General features: G+C 54.7%; 3 protein-coding genes across 3 annotated transcripts; 1 reads left to right on the top strand and 2 right to left on the bottom strand.

Annotated features, from left to right (window-relative positions):
* Nucleotides 1–1079: 1079 nt before the first annotated feature.
* Ndufa4l2 (NDUFA4 mitochondrial complex associated like 2) lies at nucleotides 1080–3225 on the top strand. Its single transcript, XM_004650004.2, has 4 exons — nucleotides 1080–1137; nucleotides 1492–1580; nucleotides 2356–2416; nucleotides 2514–3225. Exons 1-4 carry the CDS (start codon nucleotides 1081–1083, stop codon nucleotides 2568–2570), a joined length of 264 nt encoding a protein of 87 aa, XP_004650061.1. The 5' UTR covers nucleotide 1080; the 3' UTR covers nucleotides 2571–3225.
* A 174-nt stretch (nucleotides 3226–3399) lies between these two features.
* Nucleotides 3400–8825, bottom strand: Shmt2 (serine hydroxymethyltransferase 2). Its single transcript, XM_004650002.2, has 12 exons — nucleotides 8717–8825; nucleotides 7574–7771; nucleotides 7052–7131; nucleotides 6686–6886; nucleotides 6301–6382; nucleotides 6014–6136; nucleotides 5751–5890; nucleotides 4990–5155; nucleotides 4715–4814; nucleotides 4484–4639; nucleotides 4296–4403; nucleotides 3400–4175 (listed from the first exon to the last, which is right to left on the bottom strand). Exons 1-12 carry the CDS (start codon nucleotides 8747–8749, stop codon nucleotides 4048–4050), a joined length of 1515 nt encoding a protein of 504 aa, XP_004650059.1. The 5' UTR covers nucleotides 8750–8825; the 3' UTR covers nucleotides 3400–4047.
* A 6942-nt stretch (nucleotides 8826–15767) lies between these two features.
* Nucleotides 15768–25000, bottom strand: Nxph4 (neurexophilin 4). Its single transcript, XM_004650001.2, has 2 exons — nucleotides 24918–25000; nucleotides 15768–17260 (listed from the first exon to the last, which is right to left on the bottom strand). Exons 1-2 carry the CDS (start codon nucleotides 24972–24974, stop codon nucleotides 16397–16399), a joined length of 921 nt encoding a protein of 306 aa, XP_004650058.2. The 5' UTR covers nucleotides 24975–25000; the 3' UTR covers nucleotides 15768–16396.
* Between the last annotated feature and the right edge of the window lie 1371 nt (nucleotides 25001–26371).

Raw genomic sequence — 26371 nt, 5'->3', positions numbered from 1 at the left:
CAGTGTGCGAGAAAGGGAGGGGGCTCCCCAGGAAGGGTCTTCTCTCTCCCTGTACTTCAGGGAAGCAGCCATAAGTGCAAGGCTTACCTCTGCCTAGGGTAGGCGCCTTAGGGAGGTATAGAGGAGATGACAGGATCCAGCAGAAGCAGGAGGGAATGAGGGAGGTCAGCATGGGAGAAAGGGAGAAAGAAGGCTCAGCTCCTGTGTCACCAAGACACCAATTCCCCCAAAGACCTTTGGGAAGCCGTCCTACCTGGCTGTATAGCATAGCCCTGAACTGGCTGAGGAAAGAATCACTCCGCAGTTCCGTTTTGTTCTCTTTCCTAATTCAACAGCCCTTCTATTTTCCACTGCCTCTCTCACCATGTTCTAACTCTTTGGACCAAAGCCAAATACAGAGGGTGGCCTGGGGGTTGGGGGAGATGCCGACCTCCTGAGCCAGGTAGGCAGAGAAATCATGTCCCTCAAGCCTCCAGACTAGCACAACTTTGCTCTTGTGTCCTGAGCCCAGGAATTCAGACCCACTTGTTATATCTTCCAACCACTATTGCAAAACAATCACAGCTTGAGAAACCACCCGGAACAAGAAGGGATGCCCACTGGCCTCCCTCCTCCTGCCAACTACACTGCAGAAAGGCAAAATCAGGACCCTTTGCCCGCACTAGCTCCCGGGCGGGTCCAGGAATGTTGGGGAAGTGCTGGCAATGTCTTCAATGGCTCTACTGGTCCACACGTGAAAACTCCACACCTGCACCTCGCTAGAGGCCTGTCTGTCCTATGACTAGTCGGACCTTCTTTTATTCAGTCTCTGGGTCCTGTAAGACCCCTCCCTCAGAAGCCCCAGGCCCCAAGTATAATGGTGTTCCATGGGCCAGGATGCATGTATCTAGAAAAGAGAGCTGGGGAACAGAAACCTTTGGTCCCCCAACAATCCCTGCCTGTGTTGGACCTGGAACTGCAGGGAGGAAACAAGTTGGGTGGCGAGGGCTGGGCTAAGCTGCCCCTCCCTGGTGGGGGGCGGGACCCCAGGAGGAGGGATAAAACGATCCCCTGGAGAAGACCAGACATTAGAAAGACAAGATGACAGGAACCAGTCTAGGGGCCCGCTTCTACCGGCAGATAAAAAGACATCCTGGGGTGAGTTCAGTCCTCAAAGCCTCAAATCTGAACTTTTCTCTTACTGCTCTCTACCCATCAAGTCCTCCGGAGCTCCGTCTGCTATCTATTTCCCAATGCTCCCAATATCAGCTCCCCCAATCGATCCTTGCAAGGTACCCTCAAATCCTTGGAATCTGCCTCGCACAGGATCCCTGCAGGGTAAGGGATTACCATGCAAATGTAGCTGTAGGAGGTTCCAGGTCCCTCTCCCAGAAGGAAGGAAAGGTCAAGGCTCTAAGTGAAGATAGGACCACAGAAGAGCTCGCCCAGGCCTGCGGAAGAGCCCGCAGGCCGCCAGTGGACGGTGACAGTGCCTTCTTGGCTTTCCCACAGCTTATCCCCATGATCGGCTTCATTGGCCTGGGCATGGGCAGCGCTGCGCTCTACTTGCTGAGACTCGCCCTGCACAGTCCGGATGTCTGGTAAAGGCTGGCCTTGGGACACAGGCAGGGGACCACGGTGGAATGGGTCATTTAGGAATAATGGGATTGGGTGGCCATAGCAGGGGTCCTCCTTCCACTATGGCACCTGGCACTTTGGGGGTTGGAGCTGATTGGTGATCTGGAAGACCCTCCACCTCCCATTCAGCCCACCTGGCTGCTCACTCCTGAGTAGCTCTCTCCACTTCGTGGGCTCAGGCTGCAGAATCCGTGCCACTCCTGGCCTGGTTGCTATGGCAACACAGCTCTGCTGGCCACCTCAGGCTTCTGGGTACCTCTGTGCATGCCCGGGAGCACTGGAGGTGTGGTAGAATGAGGCTGCTGGGGTCCCTAGGTAATGCTAAGACATCAAGTCTGGCCAGAAGTACCATGGTGGAGGTTCTTATACAAAGGACAAGCCCACTCATTCACCCTGCTGCTGGGATTGAGGCACAACACTGAAAAATCCCACCCCTTAGGATTTCTGCCTGATTCCAAATCTACTCAGGGGTTAATTGAGGGAGGTGAGAGTCTACAGACTGAGTTGTCATTCTGTCACCAGGCCCTGTGCTGGTAATGGTGACAGGCTTCTTGTCTAACTTGTCAGTCCCCACTAACATTTCCCCTTCTCTGTCAATCTCCAGGACCGAGGGTAGGAGCAGGGAAGGGGGGGGGGGGGCGGGGGGCCAGACCTGCAGGGTTGGACCATGGGATCATGTGCCGGGTCACAGTCCTGGATCCTCGATAGGAGATCCTAACACCCCTGTCCCATTCACAGCTGGGACCGAAAGAATAACCCAGAGCCCTGGAACCGCCTGAGTCCCAATGACCAGTACAAGGTAACCGATGAGGCTGACCAGTCCCTGCCCACAAGAGAAGGGAAGCTGAGAAACTGGCTCACTTGCTCTTAAAAACCTTCCTTTTCCCTCTCCTTAGTTTCTGGCAGTTTCCACTGACTATAAGAAGCTGAAGAAGGACCGGCCAGACTTCTAAGCCAGGCTGGGCTTCTGTGCCATGCAAACTACTGTCATTTCTTCCGCTCCCTGCCCCTAGACCTCGCGGCATCAGTCTGGCCTCTGTGTCCAGCTTCTGCTTACACAGGCTCATTCCCACGCAGAGAGGACCCAGCTCCACCCCAACCCTCCTCCCTTGCTCCCAGCAGCGGAAGAGCCTCTGACCCTGGGCTTGAATCCCACATGGGGGAGGGGACTCAAGACAGCAGGCAGTAGCCAGAATTGACCCAAAAGGCCAGAGCCAGCCTCCCGGTTCTCCTAACCCTCGCCTAGCAGGGTGCGGCACAAGCTACGTGTTGAGCGTGACTGTCGTGAGCCAACAGCGAGCGGGGGCTTGAGTGCCAAGGGATGTGGCAGGCCCGTTAGGGCAGGCTTTGAGTGAGGCCCGGGAGCGCTGCTGGCTCATCATCTCCCTTCCCCAGCCCTCCCTGGATGGGGCACCTCTGCCATGAAGCCTGTTTCTCTCCTGCCCAAGCCTGCTGCCTCCCATCTATGGCACTCCCTCCCAGCTCACACCTGGGCCTTCCTATGCTGTTACCCACCCCTCCCCTCCCCTCCCCTCCCCAGCTCCCCTGTCCCCTGGGATCAAACAGAAGCAGCCGTGGGCAAAATACAATTTCATTTAACAAATTGAATTTGCTGCGCCTGCTAATCACGTCTGGTGTCGGCTCTGATCAGAGACAGAAAGGAGGCTGCAGCCCCGGGGGTCCTGGTGGTGGTGGTGGTGGGAGGCAAGCAAAAATACATGTTGAGGGGGTCCAACCACCAGCTGGCCCAGGGGAACCCTCCCACAGAAACAGGAACTCAGGGCAGGTTAGCATTTTATTAGATAAAAACAGGAAGGAGGATGCTTACCCACCCCTTCTTCTGGCTCAGCAGGGCAACTCCCCCTCCCCAAGAAAGAGCAAGAGAGTCTCTAACACTGAGATAATGGCATATGGTTGGGGCGGAAAACTGGGGGTGAAACCAGGAGTGGTGGTTCACCACTCGTAACCCTAGGATTTGGGAGGCTGAGGCAGGAGGATTAATTTAAGGCCAGCCTCGGCTACAGAGGAAATTCAAAGCCAACCAGGGCTACATTAGGCCCGGTGTCAAAAATAAAACCTAACAGCCGGGCGTGGTGGCACCTGTCTGAAATCCCAGCACTCAAGAAGCTGAGGTAGGAGGATCACTGAGTTGGGAAGCCAGCCTGGGGCTACAGAGTGAGTTCCAGGTCAGCCTGGGCTAGAGTGAGAGCCTACCTTGAAAAAAATAAAACAAGGAAAGAAAGCTGGGGTGTGGTGGGGCTCCTTCTAGTTACAAAATAGAAATCTCAGCTACAAACTCAGGAAGAGGAATTATAGCCGCTCTTGCCCAAAGCAGGAGGTCTTTCCCCCTCCACCACCCCATCCCTTAGCTGGCCGAGGTAGGTAGGAAGGAGAAAGGGGATCCAGTTTGGATCGGATCCCAAAGTGCTATCAGTGCTCATCAAATCCAGGCATGGGGAAGGCTCTGGCAAACTGCTCCACCCGTTGCCTGAGGTTGGCCAGCCGTTGACTTGTTTCTGGGTCCTTAAGCAGGAAAGATTTGAAATCCTGGAGCTTGGCTAAAGACAGTGAGGGAGAAAGATGGTTAGAGCTCTGGGGAATGCAGTGACCCCAGCTGGGGAGGAGGAGACAGCAGGGTGTGAACTGGACAGATGGGGGGGGCTTCCTGGCCCACTCACCAGTCTTGCTCTTCACCTCCAAGCCAATGTTGACTCCTTCATCGATAAAGTCCACAACTCTCCGGAAGTCATCTTCGCGGAACTGTCGAGAAGTCAATGCTGGGGCCCCTGAGAGGGTGGCAGAAGTTGAGGTCATGGGGTGGTCACCCTGCGTGGGAGCCCTTCCCTCCTCAAAACCCGGGTCTCACCAAGTCTCAGGCCTCCCGGGGTGAGGGCGCTCCGGTCTCCAGGACACGTGTTCTTGTTGGCGGTGATGGACACGAGCTCCAGGACCCGCTCAGCTCGCGCCCCGTCCAGGCCCTTGGGCCGCAGGTCCACCAGCACCAGGTGGTTGTCGGTGCCACCTGAGGGGGGCAATGATCAGGAAGTGCGGAGTCCTGGCCTTCTTGAGACTACAAAGGCCCAACCCTGTGGCTTACCAGAAACGAGTGAGTAACCTCGCTTTAGCAGGGCATCAGCCATGGCCTGTGCATTCTTCAATACCTGCAAGGAATACTCCCGGAACATGGGGGTGCAGGCCTGGAGGTGAGATAGTGGCAGCACTTGAGACCCCAGGCATGGATGCAGGCCTTGCCCCTCCCCTCCACACCCAGCTTGGCCCTCTGGGCCTAGCCATAACCTTAGTTAGCACAGTACAGGCCAGAGGCCCTAGACCTATGTATGCCCGCGTCCACAGAAGCGCAGGCTCCCCGACCTGCTTGAGGGCCACGGCTACTGCAGCAATGGCATGGTTGTGGGGGCCCCCCTGCAGGGATGGGAACACAGCAAAGTTGATCCGGTCCTCAAATGTGTAAGGGATCTCCCGGCCAGTCTTGGGGTCCACAGTCCGTACTCCTTTCCGATAAAAGATGAGTCCCGACCTGTGCGGGAATGAGTTGTTAAGAATTTAAATTGAAAATAAAGGACAAAATAGCCGGGCGTGGTGGCGCACGCCTTTAATCTCAGCACTTGAGAGGCAGAGGTAGCAGGACCTCTGTGAGTTCAAGGCTACCTTGAGACTACATAGTGAATTCCAGGTCAGCCTGGGTTAGGTGAGACCCTGCCTTGAAAAAGCAAAATAAAAATAATAATAATAATAATAAAAAGAAATAAATAAATAAAAAGAAAACCCAAAATAAATAAATAAATAACAAAGGACAAAGGATGAGGGAACAGAAAAGGTGGCTTGTTTGGGTCCTCAATGAGTCTGAGTACCCTCATTTTTTTCCCCCCTGAGGTAGGGTCTCACTCTAGCTCAGGCTGACCTGGAATTCATTATGTAGTCTCAGGATGGCCCTGAACTCATGACGACCCTCCTACCTCTGCCTCCTGAGAACTGGGATTAAAGGCGTCCAGCAAGCCCCCTCATTTTTCTTGATGCACTGGAATGAATTCCTCTCAGATCCAACCCACCACTGCCTGGGGAACAGGGCATGAAGGTAAGAAGGGAAAAGCCTGCCCTCAGGGAAGCCTCACCTGGCCCCGCGAAGAGTCTTGTGAGTGGTGGTGGTGACAATGTCCGCATGCTTGAAAGGTGAAGGGATCACCTTGGCGGCCACCAAGCCACTGATATGGGCCATGTCTGCCAGCAGGTACGCCTTGACCTCATCACACACCTGAACAGGTAAAGAGACAAGCCTCATCTGGGGAAGGCCCAGACCCAAGGCTGCTCTCCTGCCCAACCTCCCCGTTCCCATCCACAGGGCGGGAGAATGCTTGGCATCCAGTCCGTCACCAACCTCTCTCATGCGGGCATAGTCAATGAGGCGAGCATACGCACTAGTGCCAGCTATAATGAGCCGTGGCCGGAAGAGCCGAGCAGTCAGTGCCAGCTGGTCATAGTCAATGAGGCCTGTTTGGGGCTGGACAGACAGATGACCCAGCTGAAGCCTCAAGACGTCAGCAGGGCAGTTCATACTCCTACTTGACACTGAGGACTGCCCAGAGAGCCAGCACCCTCGCCCTGCCCAGGAGTGGAGGACCAGGGCCTGACCTTTTTTTTTTACTTTTCCACCAGAGTACCTACATTAATCTTATAGGGCATAGATTCGAAGAAAATGGATGTGGCCGAGATCCGTTTGACATCAGACATGTAGCCATGGGTGAGACTGGGAAGAGAGGAGGAGGCCTCAGGCTGAGACAACCCGACTTCACCAACCACTTCCTGCCCACCTCCACAGGCCTGACTCCAGAACGCTGGTCCTAGCTTGCCCCACTCTCACTGCTCGATCCTCCCTCTGCTAGGTACAGACACGATGGGTCTTACGTCCCTCACCCATCTATGACACGTGACAGCAATACAGGAACAGGCATGGTCTGTCTATGTGGGACTTGAGAGGCATTCGCTGAATAACCCCTTTCCCACACCCTTCCCTCCCACCTAGCCCACCATTCACCCCATCCATACTCACTGGCCCCCGTCGGGCAGGTCTAGCCCCATGATTCGGTCATGAGGTTGCAGAAGTGCTGTGTAGGCAGCCAGGTTGGCTGGGGACCCCGAGTAGGGCTGGACATTGACACCCCATTGTGCAGGATCCAGGTCAAAGGCTTCCAAGGCCCGGCGCTGGCACAGTAGCTCAATTTCATCCACTACCTCTGCTCCCCCGTAATATCTGCCATGAAGAGGGGTACATAAGGGGGCAGAGAAAGGACTTGCGACCAGCAGCAAAGGGCTGGGAAGGCCACTGCTCCATAAACACGGATAGGGTACAGAAAGGTTCCGCCACTGGGAGCGCCATCCCTGATGTTGCCCTCCAGCCCTGTGGTCTGGCCCTCACCTCTTGCCAGGGTAACCCTCCGAGTACTTGTTGTTCAGACAGGACCCCAGGGCCTCCAGCGCAGCTCGGCTGCAGAAGTTCTGGGGTGGTGGGGGGGCAATGTCAGAAGGCACTGAGCCCCTTCCCATGGGCCCCCACAGCCCCGCCCTGCCACAGCCCACAGGCTGCAGGGGTGAGCCGGGCTGCACAAGAAGCTCTGTTCACTCATGGTTCCTTGCTGGGCGTGGGGCAGGACCACAAGCAACATTCTCAGACATTCAGCTCCCAAGATGAGAATCCCCAGTAAGGCCGCCTGTCCACTCAAACTTGCTTCCAGTTCCCTTTTCTTCTTAGGAGTAAGGACAGAGATGAGACTCGCAGGGACTCTGGAAGGCCTTTGGAACTCCCTAATGGCCCAACACTATAAGCTAGATTACCCCTGCCAGTGCTTCAGGGACAGTGTAACGCAAGGGACATGAGGCCTGACAGGGAGATGTGGAGAAACGTCAGTAGGGTGGCTTGTCCCATATCCTTGGGTCCCACCTCTGAGGCGATGAGTTCCAGGCCACGACACTGCCGGTCCTTTTCTCTCTGCAGCAGCTCCCACATCTCTGGGTCACTGTCCGACAGGCTCTCCTGGCCTGTCCAGCCTCCAGCTGCTTCCCCACTTTGATTCTGGACCACCTTGCTGTGCTGAGCACGGGCAGCCAACCTGACCAGCTGACCACATCGCTGCAGAGGCTAGGAGCAGGAAAAACCAGATCAGTCAAAATCCTGCAGACTGTTTCCCAATCAAAGATTAGGGCCCTTTAGCCAGTTGTCCAGTCAGCTTCCTTAGTCCTCACCACCTCCCCCGACGCACCTTCACCTTTCAAAGTCAGTTGAAGAGCCAAAGTTTAGGTCAATGTCCAGAGGGTACTTTTGACTGGCTCCACTCACCTCCCCTCAGGTTTCCCCTCCACCTCATCCCTGAGCCACTCTGCAAGGCCACAGAGCAAAGCCCATGTCTCCCAAACTCGGGACAGCTACTGGAAAGACAGGGTCCCCCCCCTCACACAGCAACAAAGGGGCTTTCCTGTAGAGCCTCCAGAAACGGATATCCCAGTTAGAGAAGAGACCAAATTAAGTCCATAAACCGTAGAGGTGGTTTAAAAAGCAAGCAAGCAAGCAAGCAAGCAAGCAAGCGCGTGTGTGTGTGTGTGTGTGTGTGTGTGTGTGTATGTGTGTTGGGGGTGTGGATGGGGGTGGGCGGGGTGCCAGGGCAGGTGTGTCTGGCCCCTTAGCAACCCTCTTTCTTCCCTCTTCCTGCTAACTGTGGGGGGAGGGACCCCTGCCTCGGGAAAGCAACGAGGCTCGGTTGCATCATCTGCAGGGCTCCGAGCTCACGGAAAAGGCTCAACTTGCGACTCGCAGCCAGGACCATGCTTTGCACCCGGCGCGGACCTTCCTTTAATGCCACGTTAAATGGGCGGTAACGAGGCCCCGGGGGGGGTGGTCTGACTGCCAGAACAAGGGGCCCTATCCACTCCCTACACGTGCATCCAGGGGTGTCAGGGACTGCCTGGTAAAGCATCCGCTCTCTGCGCCCCCGGGGCACATGCGGTGAAGGAGCCCGGAGTTTGGGAAAGGGAACGAAGTGGAGGGTGGGGGGGGGTGGTCACCCAGTCTCCGATGCCCCGTTCTTACCCGAATAGTCCAGAGCAAAGAGAACGCTATCATCGCAAGCAGAGGTTGCAGGAGGTCCAGCCAACAACTCTAACTCCGAGCAGCAAAGGGATCCGAGGACGACTGGTGCTAGAGAGCATGCGCGAGAAAATGCCCCGCGAAGTCCGAGTTAAGAGGAGTGCCTACGCATGCGCAATGGTTACTCCTTTGAGCCCTTTTGGGAATTGTAGTTTTTTTCTTCCTCCTCGTCACCCATCTGTAGCACCAGGCTTATAGAATCTTACTTGAAAGATAGAGACCTGTAGCAGCCGGGCGTGGTGGCAAATGCCTTTAATCCCAGCACTCGGGAGGCAGAGGTAGGAAGATCGTTGTGAGTTCGAGGCCACCCTGAGAATACATAGTGAATTCCAGGTCAGCCTGGGCTAGAGCAAGACCCTACCCCAGGAAAAGAAAATAATGATAATAAGGTAGAGACGCAAGGCTCTTCCATGTCCTTACTGTCTTGAAACTTTTCAGGGTTTCTTTTTCCTGCCAGGTGTCAAGACAAGTGTTTATCGGGTGCCTAAGGAATGGGAGATCCAGAGGTGTTCATTTAAGATAGATGACATGTGGTAATAAAAATACCTCTGGTTTGAAAGGGTGGAAGACCTGAGCTCAAGTTCTGATATTTTATATATACGTTAGTAAAATAGCCTACTTGAACCTCAGTTTCCTCATTTGTAAAACAATAAAGCAGGTGTGATGGCTCATGCCTGCAATCCTTACACTGAGGAGGAGGCAGAGAATCCGAAGTTCAAGGGCAGCCTGAGCAGGCCTTGCCTCCCATCTCGGGATTAAATGAGACTTTGCATATGCACACGCTTTCCCGTGGACTGTCCAATCCCTCTTCCTCTGACTCCCACACCTATTCCTCCAAGGCTTCGGCTGAGAGCAGCGCACGGGGCGCCTCCCCCTCCCCGCGGTGCACTTCCATTTGTTGCCTCCCTCGGCTTGATACCCGGCAATCAGCGAGGTCGGGTCGCTACCATCCTTTCAGCCTTATCCCATTTGGAGAACTCATTGGGGGATGGGCTGGAAGATGGCTCAGAACCAAAAAGTGGCAAGAGTTAGTGACCCCCCCCCACACATATGCAAATATATGTACATATTTATTAAATATATTTTTAAAAGCTTTGAGGTAGGGGTTCATTGACTTCTCCAGGGGAAGATTTCCAAATGAGTTGGGGACCTCTAAAGAGAGGTTCTAATTCAATGAATCTCAAAAACACACAGCCAAACATTTCCTCAGATATTCCAATAAGCAATGGTTTTGAGACCTTTACATTGCAATATTACAGTCTTTCATTCAACAAACATTGAGCTCCTATATCGTATTAGGAATACCACAGCCCTGGAGACACAAGAAAGGCTCACTGACTGCTAGAACATGAAGAAGTGAACAAGTGACAAAATTGAACAAATACAATAATAGGAAAGGACAGACACCTCACTCTGCTCTCAGACATCCAGATGCATGGGGAAGAGGAGGAAAGAGAAGAATGACCTGCGAGGAGGAAGGTGTGAGTCAGGACAGAGGAATAATCCAATAGAAATCCTCATTTCATGGTGGTGTTTATTTATTTCTGAGAGAAAGAGGGAGAGAGAGAGAGAATGCCAGGACCTTCAGACACTGCAAACAAACTCCAGACACATGTGCCACCTTTTGCATCTGGCTTATGTGGGTTCTGGGGAATCAAGCCTGTGCCCTTAGGCTTTGCAGGCTGAGCGTAACTGCTAAGCCATCACTCCAATCCATTTCTTTTTCTTTTGTTCTGTTTTTGTTTTTCCAGGTAGAGTCTTGCTCTAGTCCAGGCTGACCAGGAATTCACTATGTAGTCTCAGGGTGGTCTTGGACTCACAGCAATCCTTCCACATCTGCCTCCCGAGTGCTGGGATTAAAGGCATGTGCCAACACACCCAGCTTTAAAAAATATATATATATATTTGTTTATTTATTTGAGAGAGAGAATGGATGCACCAGGACCTCTAGACACTGCAGATGAACTCCAGATGTATGCACCACCTTGTGCATCTGGTTTATATGCATTCTGGGGGATCGAACCTGGGTCCTTAGGCTTTGGAGGCAAGTGCTTTAACCCACTAAGCCATCTCTACAGCCTTTTGTTTTGTTTTGTTTTGTTTTGTTTTGTTTTGTTTTGTTTTCTGAAGTAGGTAGGGTCTTAATCTAGCTCAGGCTGACCTGGAATTTACTATGTAGTCTCAAATTGGCCTTGAACTCTGAGCAATCCTCCTACTTCTGCCTCCCAAGTGCTGGGACTAAAGGCATGTGTCACCACGCCTGCCCTCTTTTAATTTTTTAAAAATAAGTATTTTAGCAGAGGCCAGTCAGCTAGAAAGGAGATATAAAGGGAATAGAAAGGGAGGGAGGAGGGACTTAATAGGATGGTATTGTATATATGTAAGTAGAAGAACAGATTAATGGGGGTGAAAAGGCCTAAGTGAGATCAAGGGAAGAGATTGAGTAAAGGAAAGGTGGAGGGAGGGCTAATCAAAATCTAAGAGGATATAAATAAGTCATATGGAAACCTACCTTTTTGGACAATGGAATACCCAGAAACCATAGATTATTACTAGAAAAATTTCAGTGCCAGGGATGGGATACCCTCCAGTGAGTGGTTGGCCAGGGAGGTCACTGATGGCCCCCAAACATTACAGGCCATTGCCAAGGCCCTTGGTTTTCCACCAGGATCAGATACTGTGGTGGTTTGATTCAGGTGTCCCCCATAAACTTAGGTGTTCTGAATTGCTAATGGAGATTTGGGAATTAATGTCCCCTGGAGGGGGTATATTGTTGGGGGCAGGCTTATGGGTGTTATAGCCAGTTTCCCCATGCCAGTGTTTGGCACACTCTTCTGTTGTGATTGTCCACCTGATGTTGGCCGGGAGGTGATGTCCACCTTCTGCTCATACCATTTTTTTCGCTGCCATCATGGAGCTTCCCCTCTAGCCTGTAAGCCAAAATAAACCTCTTTTCTCTCCACCAGCTGCTGGGTGATTTCTACCAGCAATGTAAACCTGACTGCAACAGATGGTAAGACCCTATTGCTGAAGACTCCACACACTTGGGCTGCAATGTCACGGAGAAATCCTGCTGGAACTGAGCTGATAACCTCTCCATATAGACTAGCTGACAGAAAGCTGGGAAAAAAACACACTGCATTCAGTTCAATGGGAGAGATAGAAATCACCAGTGAAGATACTCAACAGTGGACACTGCAAGCCTTAAATTTGGCCAGCCGGGCTATATGAGCCAATGGGTGCAATACTGGCATGTCTGTTATGGGGGAAACCAACCACCCTCTAATCTGACTGGAGGTCCACTCCATGGAAAGGAATACATCCCTGATACTGAAAACCTACAACAAGGGGTAGTCATGAGTCCTAGGGGTATAATGTCTGCTGGTGTCTGGCTAAATGTATATACTATGCTCACCAAACTGCCCAGTAAGCACTTCTCTTAATGTTCATACCCATATCTTAATGCTATTATCACTTTTGGTTAGAGAAGCTTCTCTTTTCAGATGGCAGCGACCTTGGGATGATCCAGAAGGCCCCATGATGCTGAGAAGAAATGACAGAGGAGTGCTCAGCACTGAAATATCTCTATCACACCTTCCAAGACTCAGGATCCATGGTGGAGGAGTTGGTGGAGAGAATGTAAGAGCCAAAGAAAGGGTAGGACTCCTTACAACGTGCTCCTCCAGACATAAAATGGCCTGGATATCCATGACCTCACAGTGCCTGACACCACCTACACAAAAGCATCATAATAGGGGAAAAGACCATGACATCAAAATAAAAGAGACTGAGAGGGGGAGGGGATATGATGGAGAGTGGAGTTTTAAAGGGGAAAATGTGGGAGACAGGGAATCACCCTGGGATATTGTTTACAATTATGGAAGTTGTCAATTTTAAAAAGTACTTAAAAATTATTTTAAGCTGGGTGTGGTGGTGCACGCCTTTAATCCCAGCACTTGGGAGGCAGAGGTAGGAGGATTGCCATGAGTTTGAGGCCACCCTGAGACTACATAGTGAATTTCAGGTCAGCCTGGGCTAGAGTGAGGCCATAACTCGAAAAGCTAAAATATATATTTTACTTGGGACTGGAGAGATGGCTTAGCAGTTAAGGCGTTTGCCTGCAAAGCCAAAGGTCCTGGGTTCAATTCCCTAGGACCCACTTAAGCCAGATGCACAAGGGGGCGCATGTGTCTGGAGTTCTAGTTCCTTCTACCTCTGCTTCCCCAGTGCTGGGATTAAAGGTGGGTGCCACCACATCTGGCTTTCTTAAAAAAAATTTTATTGCTGGAACTGAGCTGATAACCTCCTCCATGTAGACCAGCTGACAGAAAGCTGGAAGAAGCCATTCTGCATGCAGTTTAATGGGAGAAAGAGAAATCACCAGTGAAGCTACTCAACAGTGGACACTGCAAGCCTTATATTTGGCCAGCCAGGCCAAATGAGCCAATGGGTACAATAGTGGCATGTCTGTCATGGTGGAAACCAACTGCCCTATAACTGGACTGGAGGCCTGCTCCATGGGAGGTAATACATCCCTGATATTGAAAACTTAAAACAGGGGTAGTCATGAGCCTTAGGGGTGTAACATCTGCTTCTGTCTGACTAAATGTATATATTATGCTTATCAAACTGCCCAGTAAGCATTTCTCTTAATGTTCATACCCTTATATTAATGCTACTCTCACTTTTGGTAGAGAACCTTCTCTTTTCAGATGGCAGTGACCTTGGGATGACTCAGAAGGCATCATGGTGCTGGAAAGAAGTGACCAGAGTGCTCAGCACTGCAATATCTCTATCACACCTTCCAAGGCTCAGGATCTTTTATGGAAGAGGTGGCAGAAAGAATATAAGAGCCAAAGGAAGGGTAGGACTCCTTACATCATGCTCCCCCCAGACACAAAATTGCCTGGATATCCATGACCTCACAGTGCCTGACACTACCTACACAAGACCATCAAAAGAGGAGGAAAAGATCATGACATCAAAATAAAAGAGAGACTGATTGAGTTGGGGAGGGGATTTGATGGAGAATGGAATTTCAAAGGGGAAAGTGGGGGGAAGGTATTACCGTGGGATGTTTTTTATAATTATGGAAGATGTTAATAAAAATTGAGAAAAAGAAGTATGGAAAAAAAAAGATAGATGGTGCCTGACAACCACCACCTGAGTTTGTCCTCTGGCCTCCACATATACACATGTAAAGTACTTTCACACAAGGACACACGTGCACTAGCACACATGCTCATACACACACACACACACACAAATTTTTTGAAAAAATTTATGATATATGTTAATATATAATTTAAATATTAATATAAAATATATAAATATATTTAAAATAAATGAATATTTTAAAAGTAAATAAATATCTCAAATAAATAAATAAAAATTTTTTTATTGCTGGGCATGGTGGTGCATGCCTTTAATCCCTGCAAAGGTAAGGGGATCGCTATGAGTTAGTTCGAGGCCTCCTGAGGGCCTCTATCCACTGCAAAGGAACTCAACATGTGTGCCACCTTGTGCATAGGTACTGATGAATCCCCTAGGCTTTTTGCAGGCAGGTGCCTTAAGTATTGAGCCATCTTTCCAACCCATCTATGGTGGGGTTTTTTTTTTCAGAGTTGGGGATGGACCCCAGATTCTCACACATGTAGGCTATTTTTCATGGCTTGCAAGTGAGGAGACTGAGGCTCAGACTGGCTGACTCGTTGATTCCAGTCATTCCCACCTGGCTCTCCTATCAGGCCTAAGAAGTCCCTCAGCTCTAACTTCTACTCTCGCCTTTTCCAGGGTGTTTCCTGCACTGGACTCTGCGCAGCCTAGCGTCTGACCTAGAACCACTCCCCATTTCCCGTCTCCTTTCACTTTGTCATGTTATTTAACAAACCACTCACCTTCAGCTATTACCCACTTATTTAGTTACTGGGGATTGAACCCAGGGCCTTATGCATGCTAGGCAAGTGCTCTACCACTGAGCTACATCTCCAGCCCTACCTATTTAGTTTGCTCACTTGACTTTTCAATCCCCAGCATGTCTGGGTTACCCCCCCCCCTCTCTGACTCAGTGTCCCTGGAGGATGGTGCCCTCTTCCTGTGGACACCTTGACCCAAAACTCCCCTGAAGAAGGCTGGCTAAGGAGGAACCTCTCTGGGCCTAAGCTTGTCTGTCTCCCCTCCTCAGCCCCAGTCTGGGTGGGTCCCAAGGGGAGGGGGGCTGCTGAGCTGAGAACTGCTAATGAAGCCGCAGCCAATTAACGCCCGGGCCAGGGCTGGGGGCGGATAAAATTAGCAGCCAAGGCTGCAGGCGGGAGCTGGAGGCGGGGGTGGAGGGTGGGCAGCTGGCTGAAGGGGACCGTTTGCTACCGGCGAGCTGCAGAGACTCGGCCCCGCCCTCCAAACCTGAGCGCTTCCCTTCCCCCACCCCTCGTCCCAGTGCTCCCTCCCTCCCCTCCTCATCCGTCTGCAAACTCAGCGCCCACGAAATTAGGAAGGAAAAGGAAGATCGATGACTCCAGATGCTGCAAACACAGTTCCCCCTCCCTCTAACCTGCCGCCTCCCTCCAGCTCCGCAGAGCTTAGCCGGTTGTCAGCGCTCGGCCTACGCGGTCCCGCTTCCCGGTCCCCTGCAGGGCCTGCCACCTCCTCCTCGGGGTCACGCCCAATACACCGAGGCTCTTCCCCGCTCAGGTCTCGTCCCCATCCCTTCAGCCTCCCCCGAGAGCAGAATCCCCACCCCGGGCAGCCTACGGCCCCCATGGTCACTACTTGTCCCTCCTCCATCAGGTCGTGGATGACCTCCGAGGTCAGTCTTTGCCTCGGTTTCCCCAATCACCGCTAAGGGTAAGAAGCCCTGGCCCAGCCTCTGCCAGACAGAAGTACATACACGCCCCCCTTTCCTACAAAGGTCTCACACAGACGCGTATTGGATTTCACTTTATTTTGTTCCCTTTCTCGTCTGTTTTGGCGTAGAAAAAAAAAAAAAAAAAACATCCCCGAGGGGAAGCGGCGGGAGAGGGCAGGTGGAGCTGTATTGCAGGGACCCGCGGGAGAGGGCAGCGCGCAGGGGCCTGGGCACAACGCCCCCTGGCTCGGGAGTTTTGCTTCGGCGGGGTTGGGAGGAAAGGGGACTGGCACACGACACGGCAGGCAGACAGGGATGGGACTGGCGGGGGCTTCAGTGCCTTAGTCTCGACGCGCGGGCGGCGGCGGGGTCGGGCCTAGCGCTGGGGGTTAAGAAAGTCAGGCCCCCCCAGAGGGTGCCGTACTCATTAAAGCTATGGGCAAAGGGAGCGCCCAGCCCTGCGCAGGGAGCAAAAGGGGGATCCAGTGTGGTCGTAGGGGGCTCTGGGGAAGCCACCCATTCTGGGGCTGTGCTCTAAAAGTCTTTGCTTCAGGGTATGCTTGAGGGGGCTACCCCAGCCTCATTATGGGGGCACTCCACATCAGGAAATGGAGAACCATGCCAGCTGACAGTTCCTAGGAAGGCTGTTCCCATCCACCGCCCCCCACCCCCACTGGAAGGAGTGGGGATGGCACAGGGCAGGGGGTACACAGGGAGGGATTCCACCTAGTGTGTCTGGGGATCTGGTGGGGAGCTCTGGGGCCAGGGTCGGGGACGCGCTATCCGAAGTAAGGGTGCTCACTCTGGAAGTTGTAGTCTGGGCACACCTTCTGCACCAGTTTGTAGTCGAAACTGAGGAAGGAGACGAAGATACAGATGACTTTGAAGGGCTTGGCGCAGAGCCAAGCGGCCTGGCTCTGCGTGTGCTCGGTAAAGCACACCTGCGATGGGTCGTACAGGCACGGGCGGTGCTTGCGCGCGCGGTTCGTCTTCTCGTACTCCACGTGGCAATTGAAAGCGCGTGACTCCTTGGCCCCAGGCACTCCCAGCGCGCCCCCGAGCGGGCCCGCCAGTGCGCCCCCGAGTGTACCCCCAAGCCCCGGCCCCGCTGCTGCCATCCCCAGAGGGGGCCCCAGTCCAGGAAGCACCCCCTCCAGCGCCAGCGTAGACTGCAGAGGGTGGGGGGCGGGCCCAGGCAGCCAGACGCCCCCGAACTCGACACGCTTGGAGGGCGGTACGATACTGACACTGAGGTTACCCAGGCTCGAGGAGTTGTGGCGGAAATACACGCTGAAGGTACCGTTCACGTGGTCCACGATCTTGCCGGTCACCAGCAGCGAGAACTTGAGGGTATGCACCCGGAAGTAAAAGTCCCCCCAACCAAAGATCTTTTTGGCACGAGCAGCCTTGATGGACGGCTTCCTCTTGGTGCGCTGTACCGGCAGCTTGTGGGCCACCCCGGCCCTGGCCAGCGCCCCCGTGTGGTTAGCTGGCCAGGCCCAGCTCCAGGAGCCCGCCGTGCCCAGGCCGTCCGAAGACCTGGGCGCCGGGAGCTGTGGGTCAGGGGTTCCCCCTCCGGGCGCAGCGGGGCGCAGCTCTAGGTAGTGTGGCCTTCCGGACTCCGCGATCTGGCCACTGACTGCCTGCGTGGGAAGAAAGAAAGAAAGAAGAAAGTGTGGGCGCTTGTCCTAACCCAGACTGTGCCTTTTTTCTACCGCCACTAGGAGATAAAATTGAAGCCGCGAAGCTTCAGTTTTAGGAGTGTGCTTTGGAGCAGACCTGTGGCCCCTTCAAGCTCTGTGATCTTGGTCAAGTCACTTTTGGACCTCGGTCTTTGCATGTGTGAAAAATCTGATCATCCTGGTGTTGTCACTAAACTCCAATATGGGTCCCAAAGCCAAAGCCAGACCGCCCCCCATGAAGTGGGAGGATGGAGTAGATCCCAGCCTATGATGGCGATGGTTCCGAGTAATGGGCCAGGGACGAACTGCGCTGAACAAGTGAGGTGGTGGCCGCCTAGATGTTGATGTCCAGCACCAAGAAAAAGAAAGAAGAGACATTACCCTGGTCTGGGTCTAATTATTCTGCGGCGTGGCCCCGCTGGGCATCACTTGAGTTGAGGAGAGTCGGGCAGTGGGAGGAGGCTTGGAAAATAAAGGGACACTCCTCCTGTCCCTGGGAGGAGCAGCCGCCCTCCCCACCACGCCAGCACGTCTCAGGTGGTGGCGATCTGGGAGACAGCGCGAGCTCCAGTACAAGATGGATTGAGAGACGGGAGCAGCCAGGCCAGGCCCAGGCCATCAATTATCTGGGAGGGGGGCGAGAGGGGGTGGCCAGGAGTGAAGGAGACAGGAGAGAGCGAAGAGAGAGAGAAAGCGTGAGAGGAAGAAATATGGAGATGTGGCTCCAGCGCAGAGAGCGGGAGGGAGAGAAGAGCGTGTCACAGTGTGTCAGTCAGCTAGATGTGCCACCGTGCAGTTCCGTGTGGCCCTGACTGCGTGCAGGTCCCGTGGGAGAGGCAGTTCAGTGTGTGTCAGTCTGGTGTGGCTGTGATTCTGTTAGTCTGAAATGGGGTGTGTGTGTGTGTGTGTGTGTGTGTGTCACACCCACAGTAGCTGTGTGTTCTGTCTGGGGTAGCTTGCACATGTTCAGTCTGTGTGGGCTCTGTGTGTGTGTGTGTGGGGGGGGTGATTCTTTCTGTGTGTCTGTATGCCTGTGTATATCAGTTTGAGAAGGCTGTATGTGTGTACATCAGCCTGCCTGTGGTGAACGTGCCTTCTGTAAGTCTGTGGTGGCCCTGTATTTGTGCCTGCATTGGCTGGTGGCGGGGGCAGGGGGTGGTGGTGGTGGTGGTGAGGATCTGTGTGTGTTGATCTGAGTGAGGCAATGTAGTAATTTTGGGTAGTGCTGTCTGTATGGCTGAGGTGACTGTGTGCCTCAGTTGGCTGCATGCCTATGTACAGGAGAATGGTGTGATTGTCTAGAGGTGTCACTTTTCCTGTATGACTCCCTGTCATCCTCTGTCCTTGTGTCAGGCTCTTTCTAAAGGAAATGTCTTAACAGTGACAAAACAAGTGAGTTCTCACTGTATTCCCAGCACAGCAGTGTGCACATACATATCTATGTGAATTGTATATGAATGACGGAGTCCATTCTGGCCTGTAGGCTAAGCTTTGGGCAGGTAAGAGGCCTGGAAACATGCGTACCCTGGGTTTGCACACACACTGGTGTGTACAAACTGTGTCCACAGTGGACAACAAGGGCAGTGCGGGGACAGAATCTCCCCTGCCTGGCCTCCACCCCTGCAGCACTGCGATCCCAGGTTATTAATGCCGCCGCCGCCCGCTCGTCATACATATTTATCGCCCCCCTCATTCCTCCTCCCATGCAGCCCTCCTCCCAGCCCAGGTGAGGGGGGCGGGGGCAGGACTGGCAACACTGATTGACTCAAGCAGACAAGCTTGAGCTGGCAACCACCACCCCAGGGTGCACTTGAGTAGGACTGAGCGAAGGGGCCTAGGGCCCAGGGTTAGGGAGAGGAGGCTTCAGAAGGTAGGGCTAGTCCTCACAGGAGTGCAACTTCTTGGGAAAGCGGGAAAGCCAAAGGATGGGTTGCTAAACTCTGACCCTCCAGACCCTCCTCCCTTCTTTTTGGAAAGTCCAGGCATCCAAGCCTCTCCACCCCCACCCCCCACCCAAGCTGCCTGATACTAGCTAGGATCTGAAATACTTCCAAGCCACCTAGGAGCCAGGACATCCCAGCAGCACCAGGTTTTGTACCTAGCCTGGGACCTAGTCAGGCCTGGTCAGTCCACTCCCTCAGAAGGGGAGGTAGGGGTTGGGGAGGAAATGAGGTTTGGCAGGACAGGTGCCAGGATGTCCCCCCACACCTCTGATCCAAGACAAATTGCTGTCTCTGCTTCTGTGATCCTGGCAAATCCCTGGGCTTTGGGCACCCCCACCTGCCACTGGAAACAGCCAAGATAAAAGGGAAGAGCATGTGTGGGGAGAGCAGCTTGAAGCGACCTTGGGGTGGGGAGATTGGACAGGGAGGGGCGAGAGTCTGGGGAAACGAGCCGAGAAATGGGAACATGGAATAAAATAAAATAAAATCTTCCCTCTGGCTTCCTTGATCACTCATGCTCTCTCCCTCTCTCGCTCTCCCTCTTCCACTGTTTTCCCACTCTCTCCTTACTCTTCTTCTTCAATCTTTCTGTCTCAGGTTTTCCCTCCACTCTGTCTCTATTTTCTAGTGCTCAGGATACACCCCCAATTTTTGTCTATTACTCTCTCCATCTGTCCTTCAGGTTGCCTGTCTCTGGAGGTGAATAGGGGAAGGTGGAATAAGATGGTAAGGGAGCCCCTTCTTTGTCAGAACCCTTCCCCCCATGGCTGAGGGCCGGAGGAGCAGGATATTGTCCAAGGAGGACCCCCCTCACTCCAGAGCTGGTTTAATTAAGCTAATTGGGCGCAGTGACATTTGCGGAGGGGAGAGGCTAGCCCGCTGACTGTCAGCGGAGGGGGGTGAAGGTGTGTGCTGGCTGGGCGGAGCTTTGTTGGCTCCTCCAGGCCCAGGCAGGAGGGAGCCGTGCCAGGAGCACTTTGCCCCAAGGCAGCAGGCCCACGCATCAGCCACAGAGGGGAGTTGAGGCCACCTCTTGCTGCTAAACAAACTCCACTGGGGAAGGGAGGCAAGGACTCTCAGGTGATGGGCCTGCTGGGAATGTGCAGAGGATCAGGCTGCAGGCCCCCCAGCCGCATTGCAGGGTGCACCTCCCTTGGGCCATCAGACTAGTTAGTTACTTCCCTCTCACACTGTGGGTCAGGCGGAATGCTCAGGATTTGGCAGAGAGAGGGGATAGCACTCTGTTTGGGAAAGGAACTGTTCAGGCCTGGGCTCAGGAAGGGAGAAAACTGCATACTAAGCTCCTGCACCCAGACAGAGGCAAGGACACTGCATTGGGTGCGGTGACGTCTGACTGGGAGCCAGGGATAAGGACGCAAGTGCAGACAGAAGTGGGATGTCAGGATGGGCCGGGGCAAGGACTGGAACAGAGATGGAATGGGACTGGCGTTCTGGGGACTGGGCTGGCAGGCAGGGGGCACAGAGACGATGACATGCAACAAGGATAGACAAGGGGGTAGGAACTGGCAGACAGGCAGAGAGCAAAGGTTTTGATGTCCGTGTGGTAGGGATTAGAAAAATGAAGATGGGGCATTGAAGAGAAGGGGAGCTAAAATGGAGACCGGCGTGGTGGTTGGGAGATGGGCAGGCAGGAGGTACAGGGCAAGGGCTGGGAGATGGTGATGAGGCAGGAGGAAGAAGGATGGTTATTAGGTAGAAATAGGGATGCCAATGGAGACAGAGGCCTCGAAGATGGGGTGTGGGAAACCAATGGGGAATGAGGTGGGAAATAGGGGGCGAGGAAAGTGATGGGAGGTATGAGTGGAGAAAAGAGCCGAGGGCAGGTGTGAGAGACAAGCCAGAGGCCAGCCTGAGGGTCAGATTTTGGAAGGGGGCCGGGCAGGTGGAGGCAAAGGTACCTCTTCCAGACCCTACTACAGTACAGGGTCTGGAGCCTATTGGTGAGGTGGGCTCTGCCCTTGGACCAACCCCCCCCCCAGTAGCCCCGCCTGCTCGCGGCCTGCTGCGCAAGGCTCACCGTTATCTGAATTTTGATTTTATTTTATTTTATTTCCCTGCTTCCTAGAGCCGGCGCGGTCCCCCCCGGGAACGGCTGCCCCCCGCCCCCCGCCCCGCGCCTCACTTTATTATTGCAATAAATGTGCCTATAAAGGCGCCGGCTCCAGGGCGCGGTGCTGGTGGGGGGAGCCGCGGAGCGGGGATGTAATTTCCCGAAGCCGGAGCCTGAGGGGGAGTGGGCGGGGTAGAGGTGGAGGAGGGGCAGGCGGCGGCGAAGGGGAGACTCGCCAATTTTCATCGCTCAAGGCCGCCCTCTCAGCTCCCTCTCCACGCACCGTGGCTGTCCCGGGCTCTCGTCCCATTGCACACCCCGAGACGCCCCCTGAATAGAACCCGAGGACCCCTCCACCAGGACTTGGTCCCCTCTCTGGTACCCTGTCCCTCTTGCGGACTCCCACCTTGAGTTACATACAGGGGCTCTATCCAAAGTTCCCTAGCTCATGGCTAATTACTACCATGCTGATTCCTAACCAGGGCCCCTTCATTTACCGGGTACCTTTCAAGGATTATCTCGGGCCCGGATCCCGGTGACCCTCGCTTTGCCTTGTTTCTATTCCTATTACCGCTCATCTCTTCACCAGTCTCTCCCTCTAAGATGCCTAGCTCCCCATCCGCCTCACACCACGACCCTCTAAATTCTTTCCAATGATGCCCCTCCCATTCAGGATGTTGGGCTTGGCAGTAAGCTCTGGCCCAAGGGAAATGTCATTGTCAACCCCTCTCGCGTGTCCCTGGCCCAGCTGCAGCCCCTGATTACCCCCAAATCCGCACCAGCAGCTCTGGGCCCTAGCCCAGGCTGTGCGTGCCTAAGTGGCCCAGCCAGGGATTAGCTGGGGGGCTTGAGGAGGGTAAGAAAGCGGGAGGTAGTGGCTGGAACAGTAGTGGTGGCTAGCCTAGACCGACAAGCTTGGGCCTAATCCTTCCCTGAGGCAGGATAGAACTGAAAGGTCCCACGGGGCCCCGCCCCTGCCCTCCCCCAGCTAATTAGTAATTAGTGATTAGTGATTAGTGACTATTGATCGCCTGCTGCTTCTCCCAGTAGGCAGCCACTTTGGCAAGGGATTGGGACCCCCGAGAGGGAAGAGTTAGAGACTGTATTGGGAAGATCCTGAAACAGCCAGGCTGGCCAAGAGGCTGGATCCCAGAGGCAATGGAAGCCAGGGATTCCAGGCCCAGAGAGGAGACTAGAAACCCAGAATGAAGGAAAGAAGCAGAGAACTGATAGTAGAATTTAATGATTAGGAATTCCACAAAAGCAGGATGTGGTGATTTATGCCTAAAATCCCAGCACTTGGGAGGCAGGCTGAGATGGGGGGGGGGATTGCTGTGAGTTCTAGGCCACCCAGGACGAAAGTGAGACCTTGCCTGAGAAAGAGAGAGAGAGAGAGAGAGAGAGAGAGAGAGAGAGAGAGGGAGAGAGAGAGAAAGGAAGGAAAGAAGGAAGGAAGGAAGGAAGGAAGGAAGGAAGGAAGGAAGGAAGGAAGAAAAGGAAATTCCTAAAGAGCTGTCTTGTAAATTTCCCCTACAAGCTTCTCACCTGGTGTCAGCTTCACCTTTTGGCCACTTCCAACACTGACACACACACACACACACACACACACACACACGTCATTTAGATCTATGGACACATTCTGAAGTTCACGCCCCATGCTCACACTCAACTGTGCCCGAAGCCACAAGCACACAGATGCACACTCATGACAGATACAGACAATACATGTGCCCCAGCATGCCAATATAGCAGAGAACCTGGGGTCTATACACGTGCACACACCCTATTTACAAGTGCACAGGGGCACACACAGATGGATCTTTGGACACTTTTCTTCACACATTTCTTCATGCACAGTTAATACATATTCACGCATCCACAGTAGGTACACACATAAACACAGATTCTCACACATACAGCGGCTGGACCAAATGGCAAATATATTCCCCCCACCCCTGCCCAGACTCCAGCACGGAAGCTCCACAGCTGCAGCTCTCACACACACTTGGATAGATCCATCGTTCATATCCTCACGCTCACTCTCCCTCAAGTCTCCACCAGATGTTTCATTCCCCTTCAGGGGCAAAGGAAATTAAACCAGATCTATCCACAGGGGAGTTTATTTGATGGGAAGAGTGGAGAGGAGAGGGGGAGGAGTCAGGAAGGAGGACCGAGGCAAAGGCATCCTTCCCTCTTCTTGACCTCAGGCCTTCACCCACCGTGGAGGTGGGCCTGGTCTCCCGCAGCCCTCTCAGGGTAGAGCTGGGCAGCAAGTTCGAGAGACGCTCCTAGCTGTAACAGCAGTCTTCACGCAAGGGGACCCTCGGCCCAGCTTCCAGACCCTCAAGGTCACTAGGCAGGTCTGGACGCATCAGGGAACTCTGTGGCTAGCTCACTGGGGCTGCCCTTGTGCTGCTAGAGTTGCTCATAACAACTGGGTTGGGCAGAGGGGCATCCAAGTGTGTGGGGACTGCCTACATCCCTTCCAGAGTCTCTCAGGATTGGAGTGCAAGGGTGAGAGCTTAGAAGAGCTACCTGCTTGTCCCTAAAGTAGATGGAATCATAATTAAGGTGCAGGAAACAGAAGCCTAAGGGAAGTGGACGGAAGGAGTTGAGGGCCAGAGCTTAGATCCCCAGAGTGGAACACACACCAGGGCACAGGCAGATGGCCGCATTCTGAAGCAGGCACTTGCATTCACCCGTGCAATGCCAGCATCTCCGTGGAACGTGAGCCTAGACGCACACCCTGGGCCTCACTGTCAAACACTAAGCCTGGCTTCGGGGGACACATGTTCGCACACAGGTGCTGGTGTGAACCCCACACTCCATCCACATCCGCACACGCGAGCACACAGTGTGTATGCGTGGAAGCTTCTGATCAACAGGGCGGCAGGATCAAGTGTGAGCCCCCTTTAGCCTCTGGGTCTTCACCCAGCTGCCTTAGGGAAAGAGGATTGGGGGCAGGGAGGAGGTGGGAGGGGAGACCCTCTCCCGACAGCAGCTCCCATCAACTGGGCGAGAGAGGGGGTGTGTCTGTGAGGTTGTACTGGGGTGAGTGTGTCTCCGCGGGAAATGTGCTGGGGGACTGAAGCCAAGTTCAGCACTGTGGGTTTGGGTCTCGGTGTCGCGCGTGTGCTCGGGCCGTGTAGGCTCCGGACGTGCAGCCTTACCTGGCTTTGTGACAAGTGCGGAGAAAAGAAATGCAAGGTGTAGGGTGAGGGGTGGAAGGACAGACAGACAGCGAGGAAGGCAAGCGAGGTTGACGCGGAAGGACGGCGAGGCTAACACCCTGCTGGCTTGTCTGTCTGTCTCGCACTCCCTCTCTGTCTGGCGCACTCGCGGGTCGCGCATCGTCCCCTCCCCCGCCGCTCCCGAAGCCGGATTGGAGCCGGGCTTCCCCCGCCGGCACCTCGGCTCACCCCTCAGTCAACTTGCGCCGGGAGAGCGCCAGTCCTGAAGTGGGCAGTCTGTCTGTCCGCGTCCCCCGCGACGCGCAAAGTTGGGACGCTTGGAGCTGGGGGCGGGGCGGACGCACGGAGCCCCTGGCACTCCGGGCTCTTCCCATCCCGGGTCCCCGCTCGCGTCTCAGCCCCGTCGCCCTTACCTTTCTAAGGAGCCACGGGCCAAAGAGCAAGAGAAGCCATTCCGGGAGCAGCCGCATCTTCCGGGCGGCCCGGCGGGTCGGGCAGGGCGGGCGGGCGGGCGGGACCGGGCGCGGGGCGCGGGGCGGCTGCCGGAGCGGCGGGAGCAGGCGGCGCGGCGCGGCCCGCGGACTGGGCGAGCGAGCGAGCGGTGCCGAGCGCGGCGCCGGGGGCGGGGCGGGGCGCGGGCGGGGGAGAAAGTTGGGTCTGAGTCGGGCGGGCTGGGGGGCGGGGCTCCGCGAGCGCCAATCCCCGCCGCGCCCCGCGCGCCCCCTCCCGCCAGGCTGGGGGCACCGAAGGTGACTTTCACCCCGACACGCCCCGGACACACCCTTGGCCCAGGTGTGCAGCCGGGAGGGTGGAGGGGCTCCGGGGCGGCACCCGGGGCCGGGGCTAGCAACCGTGCGCGGCAAGGGGGCGTCGTCGAGCCCCTTGAGCCCCTTTAGCCCCGCGGCAGGACCGGGGTGCCCCGCTGCCCGAGGGACCCCTTCTAGGCTCCAGGCCGAGGTGGGTGCCGGGACAGCAGCAGGGCAGGGGCCAAGGTGAGGGCGGTGGGGCACCCGGGCGACTGCTCGCGCGCGGCGCTGACGGGGATGGATGGGCGCCCCGCGGCTCATTCGGGCCGGGAGATGAGAATCATTGATCACGGACGGAAACCCCATCACGTCTGTCAATAGGGCTGACAAACGGCTCCCGCCGCCACACCCCGCCGCCCCATGGCACCTCTGTGATCTCACGACCCCTCGGCTAGACCTTTGCCCCCTCGAACCCCCCCCCCCCCACTGCTGACCCCTGTCAGGGTCCAGAGCATCTCTGCATGGGGGCTGGGCAGGAACTCCTCAGTTCCGCCTTCCCAGCCTCTTGGTGCAATATCTGTCCCTTCCCTTCCGTCGCCCCATCTTTCACGACCGGCTTCTCCTGTCCTCTTCCCTCCCTGCCTGTCTCTGTCCTTGTCTCTGTCCCCAGCTCCAGCCCTGTCTCTGTTCCCATCCTCTGGGCTGTTTCTTCGTCTGTTCCCTCCTCCCGCTGGTCTCTCTCTCCCTTGCCCGGAGAGTCTTCAGCTGTCAGCTGTTGCTATGCACTGGGACCGAGGATTTGGTACAACCAACACCTAGACTGCAAGACAGGGGGACAAGTAAAGAGATGGGGAGACAGAACCACACCCCAAGATGAAGACACACATCCAGGTATATGCCCCCATTCATTGTACCTTGCCATACGCAGAGGTGAGCACACTGGCAGTGCCAAATGCATTCATACACACAGACCAGCAGGCACAGACAAATGCACACTTAAAGGCACAGAGCACACACAGGTGAGCATACATGATTCACACACACAGGCGCACAGGGATCTGCATGCTTGCACCAAGAGACCAGGCAGGTACTCAGAGCTCTCCCTCGCCTTACCTTGGCAG

Source organism: Jaculus jaculus, chromosome 6 (genome assembly GCF_020740685.1).
Source record: "Jaculus jaculus isolate mJacJac1 chromosome 6, mJacJac1.mat.Y.cur, whole genome shotgun sequence".
In the NCBI taxonomy this organism is placed as follows: domain Eukaryota; kingdom Metazoa; phylum Chordata; class Mammalia; order Rodentia; family Dipodidae; genus Jaculus; species Jaculus jaculus.
This window is presented reverse-complemented; position numbering and strand designations above follow the sequence as displayed.